This window comes from Panthera tigris, chromosome C1, assembly GCF_018350195.1.
Source record: "Panthera tigris isolate Pti1 chromosome C1, P.tigris_Pti1_mat1.1, whole genome shotgun sequence".
NCBI lineage: Eukaryota > Metazoa > Chordata > Mammalia > Carnivora > Felidae > Panthera > Panthera tigris.
Genome location: NC_056667.1, coordinates 18,195,733 through 18,214,811, shown reverse-complemented (window position 1 = coordinate 18,214,811; position 19,079 = coordinate 18,195,733). Strand labels below are relative to the sequence as shown.

At 47.9% G+C, this 19,079-nt stretch overlaps 1 protein-coding gene across 5 annotated transcripts; it reads right to left on the bottom strand.

Annotated features, from left to right (window-relative positions):
- Positions 1-977: 977 nt before the first annotated feature.
- LOC102959487 (non-compact myelin associated protein) lies at positions 978-18,603 on the bottom strand. 5 transcript variants are annotated; one of them, XM_015538167.2, is made up of 4 exons: positions 18,322-18,603; positions 9,535-9,623; positions 6,749-6,833; positions 978-3,739 (listed from the first exon to the last, which is right to left on the bottom strand). In XM_015538167.2, the coding sequence occupies exons 1-4, from the start codon at positions 18,390-18,392 to the stop codon at positions 3,598-3,600; spliced, it is 387 nt and encodes a 128-aa protein (XP_015393653.2). In that variant the 5' UTR covers positions 18,393-18,603; the 3' UTR covers positions 978-3,597. The 5 variants fall into 5 exon arrangements, with proteins under 5 accessions (XP_015393653.2, XP_042850771.1, XP_042850773.1 ...); XM_042994837.1 differs by having other exon boundaries at positions 18,458-18,603; XM_042994839.1 differs by lacking the exon at positions 18,322-18,603 and adding an exon at positions 14,813-14,834.
- Positions 18,604-19,079: the final 476 nt, after the last annotated feature.

Here is a 19,079-nt window from a genome sequence, read left to right as displayed (position 1 = left end):
AACCTTCACTGGTATGTCAGGTATGGTGCCTAAAGTCATACTAAAGAACCAGTTTGGTACAGACACCGTGGCTGCTGTGGTCAAACTAAGCTCACGTGGCCAACTCCGTGGACACTGGCCTGGACTCAAGAATGAGGCTGCCGTTGCCGCCAGAACCCCTGATGTGGCGGCCTCTCGCAAGGCCACGTGCCAACACACCAGCCCAGAGCATATGTCGCACGAGGCGTATCCCTGGATGTCACCAACTTCTCGATTCAAAGTCCATGGCGGGAGTGCCCCCGATCGGCAAGGCCTGGGCGCTGTGCCCTCACCCTAGCAGCGGGGGACTCCAGGAAAATGAGTGTCTGTCCTCTACAGCTTTAGCAGGAGGTGTTCTTGCCTCTTAAAGTAGTGGACGCTCCAAACGCAAGAATGGCCACCAAAAGAGTGACAAACGTCCACGGCATCACCCAATGACAAGCTACCTCCCTGAGCCCGTTTCCTTATCCAAAAAAATAGAAATAATGATGGCTCCTACGCATGGGAGTTGTGTTTAGAGGAGCTGGTGGGTATAAAATGCCTATATATATATATAGGGGCGCGCGCACACACACACACACACACGCACACACACTTATATACCTGGTACACATTAGGGAGGAGCTCAGTTAACGGTAAACATCATTATTAGATAGGACTTAGATTGCATTCTAATATGTCTACTTCTCTCTCAGCGGTCCCCAAACTTTGACATCTTAGTTCGTCTCGTGTTTAACAGCAGGCTTTCAAATGAGATTCCTTTTCTAATAGTTAATCAAATTAACGAGTTTCCTAACTCACGGAAGGCCTGGCAGCCCACCCTTTCCATCGGCCTTTAGGAGCGACGGCACAGTAGCTCAGGCTTCCCTGCAGAACCCTATTTACAGTGTCAGGGAAAGGGAGTTCCTAGGAAAGGTATTTGTTAACTCTAAATGAAATCGAAGTCAACTCAAGGAATGTTTGGTTTGAACCTCTTTATTTTTAGACATTTTTCTTTAGATGTTTAGTATCTTTTATTGACTCAGTGGCCCAATAAGGCAGCATCTGCGCTGTTAGGAAATGCACCTGTCAGAAATGAAATAACTCTGCGGTGTTGCAAGATCCCTGTCTCGGGAGACCGGCTGCAGACTCTTTGAGAACGGGGACCATGACTTAATGTGTTTAGTGGCACCTCAACTTCCACACAGGGGCCCATAAAGGATTACTGAGTTATCTCCATTAGTTAAAAACAAAACACTAAAACCCTTTTCTTGGCCTTCCTCTTTCCCTCTCCCCCCTCCTTCACTTCCAAGCTTTCATTTAGCAGAACAACATAGACCAGAGGATAATTCCTCTGGTCGGAATTACTAGATTTCACTATGGGCAGAAGAGTTTGGTTTTAGGGCTGGAACATTCCCAACGTCTTTTTTTTTTTTTTTTAAAGCAGAATATCTCTGGGAAACATATCTATTTGGGGTTTGAGCCCTTAAGGAAATGGCTTTGCCCTGGTTGGATGCCATTCTACCCCTTGCTCCTTGGGGAAAATGTTAGGGGAAATGAGATGAGAATCTTTAGGGCTTCCATGGGCTTAGAAAGGGGTCCTTTGGCTCCAATCATGGAAGCCCAAAGGAGGCTACCAGAATGGCTTTGTCCCCGCTGTTAGTTTGGAAGCTAGATTCCTGACTTCGGCTCAGACACATGGACCCCTGTCCTCCTTTTGTTTGGCTCACACTCTTGTGTTTTGAGCCAGGAGGTTAGGGAATAATTTGGTACAACAGAGAGAGAGGGACTTCGGAGTCGAAGAGACGTGAGTTTGAGCCCTGTCTTTGCAACTTAATAGCTGTGGAACTTTGGGCAAGTACCTTTCTCCTTGAGTTTGCAATTCTCAGCTGCAAACAGAAAAAAATAATACCTCCCAGGATTATTAGGAAAAATAAATCCTATGGGACAATTTATGTGAAAGCATCTTGCCAAGGACCTGGTACTTGATGGATATTTAAACACAGTAGGGACAAATGTTGTCTGGGGAGGAAGAATTTGCAAGCATTTTTCCAGACATATTCAAGCGAGCATTTTTATCGTGGGATGGCAGGACTCTGTGACCCTGGGTCAGTCTTCTTACCTTCCTGACCCTCGATTTCCCCTCAAAGGAGATTTCTGACTCCAAGAGGGAGACACTTCTAGAATGTGAGGTTAAAGGGCAGCGTGTGTTACTTTCTAGAACAGGATAAGGATTTATTACCTTGCTTCCAAGATGCCTTCAACGGTAAGATGCACAACTGGTTAAAAACCAGCTTTTTGAGAGAGAAAAAGTACAACTACGTTAACGGACCCATCGATTTTAAGACATATTCTGACTGCAATAAACAATGCTGGCTGTCATTTATTAAGCATCTGTTGGGTGCTGTGCACTACCCCAGGTGCTTCACTATGTCCGTGGCTGATTATAGTAACCCCGGGGGGGCAGATGTCATCATTCCCACTTTGGGGTTAGCAAACCGACTATGGAGCGCTCAAGTCACTCTTCCAAGGCCACACGACCAGGGGGCAGGTCTTGGGAGACAAGTCTTCTTAATCTCAAAAATGCTTTCCCCTCTCAACAGATTGTTCTCCAGGCTAAAGAGTCGAAAAGATCAGCTCTGTGCAGAGACACGGTGTGCGAATGTGGTGCTGAGAACGTGCCCTGAATCTCTGCAAGGTGACCGGGAAGGGCGCAGGTAACATACACGGGGCTGTAATCTTATCAGTCTCTAATACTGCTCCTTGGAAGGAAGGTTTACCCGGACAGAGAGGACTGCTGGGAATCCAGATAGAGGAGAGCCAGGAAATGAGGCTGAGTCAGGCTAAACGCAGCCCCAAAGGGAGAAGAGGGGCTCTGACTAGCCCCAGACTCATTCAAGGCCCAGCGACACAGCAATAAGCTTTTGCCCTAGAGGCCATCATTCCTGGAGTTCACCCTAGTCCCTCTCGGACTCTTTACAAATGAAGTAGAAACCTTTCAAGAAGAATTTAGTTTCTCCCATAGCGTTTCTTAAAGAGGGTGAAACGTGCCGACCGGTTGTCATGAGCTAGCTAGCGGTCATCCAGTACTGGAACAAGTTATAAATTAACAAGCTGGTTTTCTGGTTAGTTAGCCCAAGTTAGTTCCCCTGTGCCTGATTAATGGGACTGAATACTTTGCTCTGCAAAGCCGTGGATATAGATGGCACTCATTCTGATCTGACCCCAGTGGCAGACCCTGTTGTACACTCGGGGGCATGCCCTAACCCCTGCCTCCTGACCAGAAGACTCCTGGGCTATCCGTCTGTCTGTCTGTCTGTCTAGCAACTGTGTTTGGGGAAGACAGCCACATCCATTTCAGTGGATTCCCAACCTGGGTCTACCTCATCAGATCGCAAAAGAATGTTCCATAGCTTTTTGTAAGGGGGGGCAATAGGGATATGGACATAGCCAGGGTGGTGCGGGGCGGGACAGGGTATAAGAGACGCCCCTGTCGACCAGAAGGAACTCATAATGAAGCTGCCAGAGGAGAAATGTGCTTCTGGGTCTTGACGGGAGAAGGCTCTTTGGATGGTGGCCAAGATAGCACCAGGGTGGGGGTCACCGAGTCTCCATGTGGACGTCAACAGGGCTGAAGGTCACAGTTGCAGGGTGTTGGCTGCTGTTGCTGTTTGGGCCCAAGGCAGAAGGGGAGGATGGCCTGGGCCCCTTGGGTTCCAGTTCCCGCCTTGTCCTCATTTTCCTGGAACGAGATACGCATGCATGTTGGAGTCTTCTGCCCCATGGACTCAATGATTTTGGCTCTGACGGGATTAACGTGGGTCATCGTTAAATCACATAGCTTGATGGCCAACTACAGAATTTTGCAAGTGGGAGGGACCTTAGACTTCAGCTCGTCTGACCCTTCCATTTTTTGTGTAACCTAGATTAGATATTTAATTGTATTTTTTTCCCCTGTTAACGAATGGTGTCAGATAGGTGACTATTCTTAGAGACGAAATGAAGACGTTATGGGTTTTTTTCTGTCCAAAGTCGTAGCGAGTTACATTTTGCAGTTTCATTGTGCTTCCTAAGTTTATTGCTAGAAATATTTAAGAACTTTTTACGTAGTTGAAAAGAGAATGGACTCAAAACGTATATCCAGTCTTTCATTTTATATGCCAGAAAATGCAGTGACTGGCAACAATCATTAATTCTAATGTCTGCATAAAATTTCATCTTGTTGACCTAACATAATTCTTTTTTTTTTAATTTCAAATGCTCAGAAAAGTTGCACAAACAGTACAATTAGTATCTGAATATCCTTCATGGAACAATTTTCTGATGGCTAGCAGTTTGCCACATTTGCCTTCTCTCTCTCCTGCCCCCCTCTCTCCATTCACACACACACACACACACACACACACACACACACACACACACACACGCGCGCACGGTTGTTTTTTTTAAATCATGAACCATTTGAGTTAGTTGCAAAGGTCGTGCCACTTCACCCCTAAATATTCCTCAAAACAATGGCATTCTCGATGTAATCATCACTCAGTTATCACACTTGGAGAGCCTTCCACTTTAAAGATGACATAATCAGGGCGCCTGGATGGCTCAGTCGGACAAGCACCAGACTCCTGATTTCGGCTCAGGTCATGATCTCACAGTTCATGAGATGGAGCCCCGCATCAGGATCCTTGATGAAAGTGCGGAGCCTGCTTGGGATTCTTTTTCTCTCCCTCTTTCTTCCCCTCCCCTGCTGCTTGTGTGTTCTCTCTCTCTCTCTCTCTCTCTCTCTCTCTTCCCCCCCGCTCTCTCTCAGAATAAATAAATAAACTTTAAAAAATAAAGATGACAAAATTGAGGCACACAGAGGTTAAATGCCTTGGCTGCCTTTAAGAGACCAAAGACTGAACCCTGGTCTCTCCATTTCAGCCCAGGCATCACTGTAAACTGGTGAGTAGAGTCTCCATCCAAATCACACTCCAGAAAACAGACTCAGAGCGCCAGCAATGATGGACAGGAATGAAGGGCAGACATTGTGGTTTGATACCACTTCCTGGTCTGGGATGGATCCAAATTGCAATACCCACCCCCCCAAATATTAATAATAACTCTTTAAGGTTATTATTACATGTAATGGTGGGAGCATTTTCTTTGAAACCACATGTACTGGCTTTGAATCCCAACTCTGTCACGGAGGGCTGAGTAGTTAGCTCATTTCCTGGTGCCTGTTTCACACCTACAAAATTGGGGGGTATAAAATTACCCCCTTGTGGGGTTGTTGTGGGGGATTAAATGAGTTAATACATACAAGGAGCTTGGAATCATGCCTGGCACATATTAAGAGATCAATATATGTTATATAATATATATGAGATATATATTATACAAAATATATACATAATATATAATATAAAACATATAATACATGTTTTATAAATAACATTAACATTATTATAAAAACAATGCATCTTGGGGCACCTGGGTGGCTCAGTCGGTTAAGCGACTGACTTCAGCTCAGGTCATGATCTCGCGGTTTGTGGGTTCAAACCCCACATCAGGCTCTGCGCTGATAGCTCAGAGCCTGAAGCCTGCTTCGGATTCTGTGTCTCCCTCTCTCTCTGCCCCTCCCCTGCTCACGCTCTCTCTTTCCTTCAAAAATAAGTAAACATTTAAAAATAAATAAATAAAAACAATGCATGTTTACACCTCCTCGAAAATAAATAAATATATGCACCTCTGCAAAAACCAACCAACGAACCAAATAGCAATCCCATTGTGCAGACACACTGGTTGTCAATACTTTGCTGTGTATCGTTTGAATGTTTCTTGAGTGTGTGGGAGTAATCCACATGTATAGTCATAACGTATACATTATTTTTGTAAACTGACGATATACTGTATATGGTTATCCTCATCAATAAAACTCTTCTATGATATCTTTTTTTTTTAACGGCTTCCAAGTCTGCTATGATGTGGTTGTGTTTATAGTCTCTTTATTTTAATTTCTTGCCTGGAAAGAATACCTTCTAGCAAAGTTGCGACTTAGAGGTGCTAACACATAAGGTGATAACACAACATTTATTCTTTATTTAAAAACATTTTTTTAATGTTTGTTTGTTCTTAAGAGAGAGAATGACAGAGCCTGAGCAGGGGAGGGGCAGAGAGAGAGGGAGACAGAGAATCTGAAGCAGACTCCAGGCTCTGAGCTGTCAGCACAGAGCCCGACGCGGGGCTTGAACCCATGAACCGTGAGATCATGACCTGAGCTGAAGTTGGATGCGTAACCGACGGAGTCACCCGGGCGCCCCAACATTTATTCTTTATGAAATCAAATTATATTTTGTCTTATTTGGTCCCAGAAAGTGGAGCTGGGGGTACAGGCATTCCAGTATTTGAAACCTCAACTACTTACATAGTCTGCTCAACACAACCTAGCAGAAGGCTCCCTGAGAGAAAAGGATTGAAATATTCCTCTATTACTGTAAGTTACATACGAGGGCTTCCCACAGTGCTCAAGGCCATTATCATTGTCATTTTGATTATTATATGTAAAAAATATTTCTCCAGATGCAAAAATATTACCATGAGGTTCCTACAGCGGAACAGATGTCAAAAAAGGACACCCAAAGGGTTAGAGCGCTTGACGACGGACTTAGGGATACCGCTGGGCACGCGACTGGCACTCACAGTGTCAGTTCCCATTCATTCTGACATCACCAATGGGACAAGACCATCTAGAGCCCAGGGCGTCCCGTACCTGTTGTACATCTTCAGCAGGATCAGAATCACGGTGAAGATGATAATGACAACCACGACAATGGCAGCAACGATGGCTCCGGAACCTACGAGGAGAGGGGTGGAAATGGCAAACATGTGAACTGAAATAAAGAGAAGTGTTCAGAGACTGGCAGGGGGGCTTACACAGGGCATCCTGCATCCTCATTGGATCAAGGGGGGCAGAGAATGTGATGTCCTGGGACCCTGACTGCTGACCCCAGGACAGAGACATGCATATCTACAGGGGCAGAGTACCCCTACCCCCAATGGGGCTTGAGGGCAGGGTCCTCAGCACATCACCTGCCAAAATTCTGTCTCAGGCCATCCTGTTGTTATCAGTCCTAACATAGCATCAAGCTTCCTGTGTCAACAGGCAAGCAAAGCGCCTGTCCCTCTTCTTGATGGCACAAAAGTAATATGTGATTTTTGTAGTTATATTTTGAAAATATAAATACAAGCAAAAAAAAGGGTGGGGGAGGATAAAGAACTCTTCGCCCCAGGAACTGTTGATCATCTACACATATGGACGTTCTCCAGTGTGATCATGTATATGCATGTATGCATATTAAATACCTATCTACCTGGTCTTTTTTGAATAAAGGTATTAATCCTATGTCTGAAAATCCACCTCAAGGAAGTAGTCATAAAAGTGGGAAAATGTGCACTTGATAAAAATGGAACAATGTTCCATACACAGTTTTACAACACTATCCTAATCATCTTTCCATGCAGTTGCATTTTTTCCATGACTTTTGATGGTTATGTAGCACTCCATTGTTTGGACTCGTTTACCAATTCTCTATTAAGCATGTTTATGTTGTTTTCAATTTTACCCTATTAAAAACAAGGCTATGGTGAATGTCCTTGTAGCTTAATATCTCAGATTCTAATTTCAATATCAATGCCCACGCCCAATGTCCACCTCTAAGTCCATGTTCAAGATCAACATGCTTGTCAGAATTGATATTGAAAATACAAAAAAAAAAAAAAAAACCCACAAAGGGGGAGTCATACTTTAGGCCAATCTATTTGATTCTGGGGAGTTTATCTTAGGGGATAATCCTAAATACAGAAAAAGCTAGATGAATGACGATGTTAGTTACAATACTATTTATATTCCGGATATAGGACTGCTGTGAGAGGTCAGAACAGCAGATTCCCTTGAGCAGGTGGGGATCGTGTGGCAAGGGGTGCTGGGACTTCTGGGAAACTGGTGGTGGTTCGTTTCTTGATCTGGGGGCTGGCTACACAAGCGTGTTCACTTTGTGAAAATTCATCCAGCTGTGCACTTAGGATTCATGCATTTTTGGGGAAGGTATGCAATGCTCTTATAAAAGGTTTACCAAACAAAAACAAAAACAAAACTACGTGCAAATATTGACAGGAAGTAAGACTGGAAGGAAAGAAAGAGGGGGTAGGGTGGGGGATCCATCATAGAATAGCTTGGTTTTTTTTCCTTCCTGTGGAGCCCAGCGATAATACTTTTAGTTCATGGTTTTTCAACCTTGTCTGGATAATCCTTTGTTGTGGGGACTGTCCTGTGCATGGTAGGATATTTAGCACCATCTCTGCCCTCACTAGATGTCAATGACACTTCTCCCTCCCCACCAGCTGTGACAGGCAAGTGTCCAAACATCGTCAAATGTCCCCTGGTAGTCGAGTGGCCAGATGAAGTATGGAATACCTATTTAAATGAGAATTTCTGACAAATCATGAATTATTTTTTTGGCGTGTCCCAAATATTGCTTGGCACATCCTTATACTCAACAAATATTGGGTATCTTAAATTCAAATTTAACTGGGTGTCCTGTATTTTATTTTCTAAATCTGGCAATTTTATCTAGGGGGCAAAATTGCCTAGCTGAGAGTCATCACTTTTAGTTAAATGAAAGCAGAATTATTCCCATCTTGCTGACGAAAATTCTAGCTCCCCTACATTTCCCTTGAGAACTGTTGTGAAATACTTCAGCAGGTTTCTGAAGGTCCCCCCACCTGGCATGAAGCAGGCTAATGTGGGACCGTGTCCCGAGAGTGATGTTTTCTGGGTCTCCATGGAAGAGACACATCCTGCCACTACCATGGTCTGGAGCTGTTCTTACCGGGGAAACACTTCAGTGTTGGGAGGCCCGTTCCATGTGCAGAGACATCGACAGAAATGGGCCCAACTTCCCCTAATACAATTCAGTGGTTTTCTGAAGAGCGGTCATCAAGTTTTTCTTTCTGGGGACCTCTCGTTCCTGGCAGGTGTCTCCCCAGACTACTCCCAGCTTTACTCATTTACTCCTTTGTGAATTGATGGGATGTTTTCGCCTTACAAAAGTGGGATGAAAGTAGTTACATTTTAAGGTGACTCATTTAAAGACATCTCACGTGAGAGTCAAATGTCCATTGCCCTCTAGACCCCCAAACTCCCTGATGATAATAACAGTAATGACAGTAATGATAATGATAATACTCATCAGGTACTTTGTGTGCCTCGAGACTATTCCAAGCTCTTGACATGGATTATATTGTTTCGTCTTCCCGTCTACCTCATGCGGTAGCTTCCGTGATATCCCCATCTTACTGACAAAAACTCAGACACAAAGCGGTAAGGTCATGTGCTCGGGGTCACGCAGTGGTCATGTCGGGCATCTGGTCGAACGGAGACTGAGACCCAGGCAGTCCCATCTCCAGAGCCCATGCTCTTGACCTCTACACCATGAGCTGCCCCTGGTCCTCTTCCCGCCATTCCCTCCCCCGGTCGCCAAGCCAAGTTGACCTTACTCTTGTACAGAAAGTCCTGTTCTCTGGTGGTCACGTTCAGTGAGAAGAAGGTAGTCCCCCCCAACGGGGTGGCCGTGGTCATCTCGATCCTGGTAAGAACAAAGATGACATTTTGTTTAACACCAGAGTGAGCTTTATAATCCCTGTACAACGCCTGTTTCGTTCTTCACCTGGATGACGGGAGAATATTCAAGCACGCGGTTTCTCCTCGCAGCAAGTAAATAAAAGGCCTTTCGCTATCTCCTAGGGAGAATTAAAACTAATGCCTGACATTTGTGAAGAACTTTATGTTTCGAAGCAGTTTAAATTAATTCAACAATATTTATTAAATGTCTCCTGGGTTTCACACAGAACGTCTAAATTGGTCTTCTAGAAACTCTGTGAGGGAGGCTATTATTGCCATCTTCCGGATGAAAGTGAAGCCCCCAAAGCTTCATGGAGCCCCAAGTTAGAACGTAACCCAGGGCGCCCGCCTCCCATGCCGGTGGGACTGTCAGAAACCCCCTACAACGCTCGAAATGATGTTCCTGTTTTCGGAAGTTTTCCAATCTAAGGAGGCGAACATAAACAAGTAAATAAGCAGAGGGAAACCTTGACTACTATTGTTAAACAGCCAGTGACATGAGCCATCATTGGGTCGTGACCGACGATTTCGAGGAAAAGCTAAATTGGAATGGGCCTTGAGGGACGGGCCCGGTTTGGGAGGAGAGGAGAGAGGACGAAGGCCGGGTGGCACAAAGCCCTCGGCAGGAGGACAGATGATGCGTGTTGAGCGACCACCGGGCTCTGTCACAGGCACCTTCACACGCTCTATCAGCTCACTCATTAATCTTCTCAAGCATCATCGCATTTTGCTGCTGAGCAAACTGAGGCTCAGGGCGGTTGAGTGACTCGACGAAAGTCCCACAGCGAGGAAGACGTGGAGCTTGGGCTCAAACATACTCGCCGAGTGCACGGTCTTATCCCCTCGCCCCGAAAGCGGCAGGAATCCAAACTCACACCCCCGTGGTCTTACACTTGAGGAGTGAGCCAGGAGGTACGCGGCTAGTACCTCACACCCCCCAGAAACAAGCGTCCGGACCCTCCCGCCAGATCCCTCCGGAATCGAACCCCTACTCAGTGACCGACGCTGTGCTAGGCGCTGGGAACAACACTACGAGACACGAGACAGACTCCCTGCCTCCAGAAGCTCACAGTCTAGTGAGAGAGGCCGTAGGTTTGATCACGGCATTCTTGGGCTCAAACACAATTGTCTCTCAGCGCCCACACTTGCGTATCTGGCAGGACAAACCCTTCCCTGGCTGTTTCCATGCCCTCTTCCTAGCCTCTTGCCTCCTCATACCAAGCTCTGCCCAACCTCTGTGACAACGGACCGCTCCATCCTCCCCCGTCGTTCCTGGTCTTTGCGGTCGGCGGACTGGCTGCCCCAGGCTTTGGCCTCCCCAGGTCCCCCCAGTGGGCCTCTCCTGAGAGCAGCTCCCCAGGCCCCCAGCTCCTGATGGAAAAGGGTCAGTGTCCCTCCATTTGGCGGGGGGGGGGGGGGGGGACAGGTCACTGCACCCAGGCTGGGGCTCTGGAGGCTGTGGCTTGCCCCGCCCCGTGGGGGCCTCAGACTCAGAAAGACCCCCTCTGCCTTCACTTTCTCTGCCCTCCTTTAAGCCATGGGGCCCTGCCTAAAACCCCCAGTTCTTGTCTGTCTCTTCCTACCAAAGACCCTAGGGCCTTAGGACCCACGCAGCTCGGGCTCTCCCGAGGAGCCCTGCAGGGCTCTGCCTGACCTTCCCGCAAGGGCCAACCTTTCTTCCTGGCTGGGCTTCCTGTCTCCTGACTGTCTGAAACAGGCCCGCGGGCCATGTTCCACTGCCTGCTCCCCCTACAAAATGAACACATCCTTCAAGATTGAGCCCAGCCACCCCTAGGCGGACTCCCCGTCCCCCAGCCGGAATCAGCCATCTGTCCTCTGCCCCCACGGCAGCGCCCTGCCAAGAAGCCACCACGGCATGTGTCTCAGTCGCTGTGTCTGCTGGTTAACCTTCCGTGTTCACTGTCGGGGCCCTGAAGGTAGAGGCTACTCGGGGTCTTTTTCATATCCTTCTACCTCTCCCAGATAGAGCGCCTGGCTCTTCTCACCGCTGCCAGTTAGAAGTTCTGGAGCGAGTGACTGGACTTCTCCCAGCTTGGTTTGCTGCACATTTGTAAAACGAGGTAGCTTTTCCCAAGGGAGCTGAGGGTTCGAGGTTAAGTACGGAAAGTGCTTTCAGTGCTCAATAAATGGTAGCTCTCAGGATTGTAGTGGGTATTAGCAAACATTTGCCGAACTCAATGAGAAACAGGTGGATCTGGAGGTCAAAGCAAGAAAAAATTCTTTTTCCAAAAATACACAGGGACCCGTAGGGGAACATGGGATGAAAGTCTTCCCCCACCCCCTGCCCCCCCACTCCCACTCCCAGTGAGAGGCACCTGCCCCCGCCTCCCCCACTCCCCGTCCCATCGGAAAGAGTTTTATTATGCTTTGCCTAAACCTTCTGCTTCTATCCCTACCAATATCAAGCTGAGAAGATTCACCAATAATCCTTTCTTCGAATTCCTTTTAAAAACAGAAGAGAAGCAAATAGGTGGCCACAGATCAAGGATCGCTTAGTGACAGAGACATGGCGTAATCCCTGGACAAGCTAACCCCTGCCTGTGGACACATCTGCCATTGAAACAACATGCACAAAAATGACAGAAGCCATTATCCAAGTGCCTGCTATGTGCCAAGACCTTTTGCCAGGTTTTTGTTTGTTTGTTTTTTAATCCATGCCTTGATTCAATTAGCAAATGCATTGCAAAACAGGTTTTCCTCTTGCCTTGATCAAATGAGGGCCCCAAGGCTTGGGGATATCAAGCTCTCTCTCCCTGCTTATACAGCCTGGAAGATACAGACCTGGCATTTGCACCTGGCCCTGCAAACTTCAAAGCCTGTGCAATTCCCACGGCATCAACCTGCTCTTGGCACCTGGGCATCTAGAGGGGGTCATGACAGGTAACTACAGAAATATGCACACGTGCACATGTACACACACACACACACACACACACACACACACACACACTGACCAGTAGTGCAGCTGCCTAAGGCCACCAGGACACAGATTCCTCTGCAGGCCCTTCAAGGTGACCTCGGGGGTGCCCAGTGCTGGGTGCAGACCTCCTTACGGATGGGCCGGCTACTCTTCCTTCTGAGGGAACAGTGAGTAATCTCAGGGCATTTCTTGCCTTATGTCCGGACCGGAGGCTCTGAATGACATCTCTGTTCCTGCCACATCAGAGAAGGTGGGAGGGAGGGTGGTGGAACACTGATGGCCAAGGATGTGGGTGTTTTCATGTGTGGGACCCAGTGATTCTTGTTAACCAAGTGAGGTCCAGCAGGGGGATTTCAGTGTCAAATGTGTCTGTGACCAGGTTCACGGCCATAGAAAAGCAAAGAGGGTGCAGGGAGGGGGAGAATGGTTTTCACAGACAGAGGTTAATTTAATAATAATAATAACAATAATAATAATAAATCGTGTGCCAGGCATGGTGCTCAGTGCCTTATGAAGGGAGGTCTCATTCAGTCCCCATACCTATCAGGTAAGGAGGGCGCAATTACTGCCCTTTCTACAGATGAAGAAACTGACACTCACAGTAGAGAAGCAATTAACCTAAACCCACAAGGCTAATATGTAGCTAGGCTCAGAGTCAAGCCAGGGGCTGTCCTATTCTGCACCCCCTTCTCCATAAACCCGCACTGGACTGCCTCCAAGGGAACGCACAGGACACAAATGGCCCAATACCCAGGGCCTAAATCAGCGTAACGCTTTGATGAGAAAACTCACACAGGCTGCAGCTCAGCCCTTGCCCCAGACCCCAGACCCCTGACTGGTCCTATCTCCTGGCCCCTGCCCTTGGGCACACTCTGAACCTCTGTCTTCAGCAGAACCTTAATCACATTTACAGAATCTACAAGGAACTGTTGTCCCCTTGGGTTGTTTACAAACGGTCCTGTGTGGGAGGTTGGTTTGGGAAGTGACGGAAGGTCAGGACCATTTACTCTCTGAGTCATTCCTCTCTCCCTAGCCCTTGGTCAAGTGTTAGAGCCATATCTGGAAGATAAACATTGCCAGATCCCACCGGTCCCAAATATTTCCCCTACTCCTCTGCCTCAGTGGTACCCTCTTTCCCTCTGGCCTGGCCTAAAAGCTCCCTCCTGGATAAGATGACAAAGACACGACCAACACTGGCAGACCGCTATGCAACTGGCCAATGGTAACTCAGAGTAGGTCACCCATGAATGTCCTACACCCACCAAAACACTGGGATCGATTTCCCCCCACCTCCTGAACCATGGAAAACTCGGCATGACGTGGTTTCTTGCACAGACTTGAGCCCCACTACTCCCAAGTAGCCTCTTGAGTTTGCGGGATGTTTTTTTCAGAAAATTAACCTTCATGTTGAAACCAAAATATCCCACCTTGTAATTTTCACCCATCAGTCCTAATTCTCTTCCCACGAAGGTAAATGTGCTACCTCTTACACATGACACCCTGATGGGTTTAAAAGCACCTCTATGGGGGTTCCTGGTGGCTCAGTCAGTTCAGCACCCAACTTTAGCTCAGGTCATGATCTCACGGTTTGTGAGTTTGAACCCCACGTCAGGCTCTGTGCTGACGGCTCGGAGCCTGCTTCAGATTCTGTGTCTCCCTCTCTCTCTCCCCCCACCTTGGCTCGCTCTCTGTCTGTCTCTGTCTCTCCCTTAAAAATAAATAAACATTTAAAAAATTAAAAAAATAATAATAAAAGCACCTCTACGTATGAACGGTGAAACGCAAAACTTCAAGGATAGAACAATGACAGCAGCCGGTATCAGCACAGCAATTTTGCCTCCCACCAATAGGTGGCGATAGCAGTTGGCTACAGTATACCCCGTTTAACCCCACCCAAAAACGGTTGGTAAAAGTCCTGCGAACCCAATCTGTTTTTAAAGGAGCCTTCTGCCCGTGGACACGGCAGTGATACGTTCTCTGGTTATTTTTTTCCAGGATAAATATTCTAAGCTCCTTCAAACAATCTTTATAATGACAGTTTCCTTCATGGTTTCCTCATTTCGCTGTGTGTCAATGTCTCCCTTAGACAGAGCACCCCAAACGGGACACAGAACTCCAGAGGGGGCCTGAAATGTCCAGAATGACATTTGTCTTGATACTTATCAGACCTGAGTGTGAATTCTAGCTAGGTGGCCTTGGTCGACTTTCTTTACCTCTTGGTCTTCTGATCTGTAAAACAGGAGTTGCAAGCTCCGCGGGGTCCGCTGTGAGAATCAACAGAGATAAAACATGTAATATATTTGGCACAGTGGCTGTGCACAAAGTCTGCTGAGATTACCCTGGGTTAATGCAAACAAATAGCTCATTATCGGCAATCACCGCATACTGTTCACACACCCCCCCTACTGATACAACCCCAAACTTTTTTCGGACTTAGTCTTATGCTCGTTTCCAGTCAGTCAAAGCCCTGAGGTTGGTAAGAGGAAAGGCTTTCTAAACTGCAAAGTGCTTTGGAAATAGAAGGCAAGAGCAGCTGTGTTGCGATGCGGACGATATTATGATCCGCTGCTGCCCAATAGCCAGGTCTCCACTACGCTCCTGTGCAAACGTCATTTTGAGCTCAAATACAAGACTTTGCATTGGCCCCCTGGTAACCTTGATCTTGTTGACGTGGGCCCTCAGCTCCTTCTGGGTGGCTCTTGAGAACTTGTGGTGCCCTGTCATAACAGCGCACGTTGTCTAGGAGCTCATGACCCGGAGAGGGCTTTGGGGTCAGGTAGGTCTGGGTTTTGATCTTGGCCTCATCGCTGACCAGCTCCATAAGCCAAGGCAGTTTTGTGGGCCTTGGTGTTTCCATTTGTAAGACAGGGATGACACCCTTTATCCTGTAAGGTTGTGAGAATCAGTGAGATATAATTACCCAGCAGGGTGCCTGGTGGATGGTGGGTGAGCGGTAAATGTCAGTTCCTGGCCCCCCTTCTTTTTTTCTTCTGACATCAGTCTGTGTTCTCCCTGCTCTCCTTGGCCCTTGAGCCCCGAGTCCTCCCCCTGGTCAAGTGTTTGCTGCATTTGGCCAAACTGAAGTATGAACAGGGAGGTCAGAGAATCGAACCATGAATATGGTGTCCCAGGGAGGGGAACGGAAGAGGGATTCACTAGACTTCTGGAGGGTTTGACCTGCTCTTGCATTTCCACTGAGGAACAGTAAAACCTCTGCCAGGAAGGCAAAATCCTGAAGGGACTGGTAGAGCATGAGGGTTGCCGGATGGGGTGGGGAAGCGTGTGCCACAGATTCGTAACTTGGGGCGAGAACCAGGAGACCAGGGCTTCCATTGCCACTGACTGGCCATGTGACTCTGGAAAGTCCTCTCCCTTCTCTGGACCTTGGTTTTCCTGTCTATAAAATGACCCAGTGATCATTGGGTCCTTTTCCTGTCTATAAAATGACCCCCCTTAGTGATCACTAAGGGATTTTCAAATCTGTGGTTCTATTTATTACACTGCAGCCATTCATGGCTTATCTTAAGAACCAGTGTTTTCCAAAAGCCCGTTCTTCTTTGCAGATATTGACTCTGGAGATGTTAGGAGAGAGAGGAGAGTGGGTGCAGTTCAGGCTGGAAGGCAGGAATCCTTCCTCGAAGGCAGCTGAGACTGGGAACAAACCGAGGAGAACACAGAGGCGTTCTGACTTGTCAGCAGCATTGCGTACAGGATGCTTAGGAATGAGCCTTCAAACATTCTGTTGACCCAAGTCTAGCTGAACCCTAAATGGCCACCACCTAGACTCTCCATTCCTGTTAGGTTTTGTATCATCTCCCCGACCCCGCCTGCCCTATCTGCGTGACTCTGTCCCATTGTGTGTCACAGCTCCCAAAGGTGGGGTCTGAATTGGCTTAACGCTCTCCTGAATTTGGGGTCATACACAATTACATGCTGAATCCTTCTGGTTGGTTCCCTGAAACTAGGAAGCAAATTTCTTATGTCGTGTATTTATCCAATCTTTTACCCACTCATCCACTCATATACCCGGCCACCCACCCTCTACTATAAACACATTCATCCTTCCACCTGTTCGTCTGTCCATTTCCCCTGTCATTCATCCAACCAGGCCCACCGTGTACATCGCGCTAAGAGGATTCAAAGAAAAACCATGGGGATCACGTCTCCAGAGCTCAGACACAGAGGATGAGAATGGAATTATTTCCTTTAAGAATCTTTCCTCCAATCAGTATTTAGTGGGGATCACCCCCCCTCATGCTTCGCCCAGCACTGATCACTGGGGTGTCTGATCAATATCATACGAAAGTCCTAAGGAAAAAGCGGTGAGTAGCCTTTGGATCTGGAAGTCTGGGTTTCAAGCCCACCATATCTTTTAAGTCTTTTTTACCCATCCTGCCACATTCTGGCTCGAACCCCCTTCCTTTTTGATTTTTGTGGCCCACACCGGAAAGAAAGGTGTCCCAAGAGCTTCCAACCAAGACCTACAAGCCTGGGAAGTTCCATGTACGAAAAGTTATAAATAGAAATCCCAGAGGAAAGGGGTCACAAGGCGGATTTTTGCCTCGGGCCAGAAGGGCAGCACGGGCCGTGCCAGGAGTCAGCAGGAGGGAGACCTGTGGGCGTTGTGGTGGAGACCGACCTAGAGCTGGAATGTGACCCGTGGCTTCCATTTGCCCCTCGGTCGTGGGGCCCAAGCCAAGGGCCAGCTCCCAAAAGCCCTCAAACCACGTCCGAGCCCTCATGTAAGTCTCCGTGTGTCCCACTGTCCCGAAGGGGGAAGAAGTTTAAAAGGTTAGAAAGTTTATGCCCCTACATGAATACGTCAGAGGGAAGTAATTAATTCCCCCTTGACCTTCTAGTCAGGAAGGGAAGGGAACGACCATTTAAGGGGACACCGACAAAGCGCGAGGCACCGGGCTTCCACGCGTTTTCTCATCTGATCAGTACAAGGCAGGCCTTCTCGTCTCCACTTTGCTGACAGGAAACGGAGGCTCAGGGACGTGAAGCGACTCGCCCGAAGTCTTACAGCGAGCGAGTGGAGAAGCTGCGTCTCAAACCCACACCTCCCACCTTGAGGCTGCCCGTGGCCGCCAAGCGTCGCAGGAGGTAAGCAATATTCCTGGGGACACTCCGAGGGGCACCTGCCCTGTGCTCACTCTTCTTTCTACTCGTTAACAGTTGGGCCCAAGAGCCACAACGAACCTTCAGCAGATGGCAGGGCTCCTCCACCGTGGCACGGTTTACATTCGACAACTCTTTGTTGCGGGGGCTACCCGGGTCTTTGGCCGGCATCCCCGGCCTCTACCCACTAGATGCCAGCAGCACCCTTGGGGTGTGAGAGCCAAAAATGTCTCTAGGGGCACCTGGGTGGCTCAGTCGGTTGAGCGTCCGACTTCAGCTCAGGTCATGATCTCGAGGTTTGTGAGTTCGAGCCCCGCGTCGGGCTCTGTGCTGACAGCTCGGAGCCTGGAGCCTGCTTCGGATTCTGTCTCCCTCTCTCTGACCCTCCCCCACTCATGCTCTGTCTCTCTCTCTCTGTCAAAAATAAATAAACATTAAAAAAAAAAAAATGTCTCTAGACTTTCCAAACATCTTCTGGGAGGCAGATCGCCCCAGGCCGAGAACTACCGGAGTCGAGCGATCGGCCCGCGTCTTGACAGTTCCCTATCCTTGAGACCCAAGAAAGTCCAGGCAACAAGGGAAATGTCCCGTCTGTACTTACGTCTGCGGACAGACGCTCAGTGGGGACGACGACGGTGACGATGACCACAAACACAACAGCTGCCAGTTCATCCAGGGCTTGCTGTATACCCACTCCCACGCCGAGGACTTCCCATGTACTTCCTCATGTATATTACCTGTGTCTTCCAGACGAGGGACCTGAGGCTCAGAGAAGTTAGGCAACCAGCCCACGGTCTCAGGGCTAACATATGGCCGATCTAGGTGTTCGTTTCCTAGGGCTGCTGTAAAGAATTACCACAAAGGAAGTGACTCAAAACAACACAGATTAATTTTCTGACAGTTCTAGACATCAGCAGTCTAGATCAGTCTCACTGGGCTAAAAACAAGGTGAGGGCAGGGCCGTGGTCCTTTTGGAGGCTCTAGAGGAGAATCTCGTTTCCTAGTCTTTTCCAGCTCAGGCAGGTCACTGGCATTCCTTGGCCCTCCAGCTCGACCCTCGGTGGAGTTCCCTCAAGTTCACAGTGTAGCATCTTCCTGTCTCTCTGTCCCTGACCTCTGCTTCCATCATCTTGCCTCCTTCTCTCTGGCTCTCCTGCCTTGCTCTTCTAAAGACTTTTGATTATATCGGCCCCACCCAGGCAATCCAGGATAATTTCCCCACCTCATAACCATTAATTTACTTAAAAATTTATTTATTTATTTATTTATTTATTTATTAAAAAAATTTTTTTTACGTTTATTTATTTCTGAGACAGAGAGAGACAGAGCATGAGTGGGGGAGGGGCAGAGAGAGAGGGA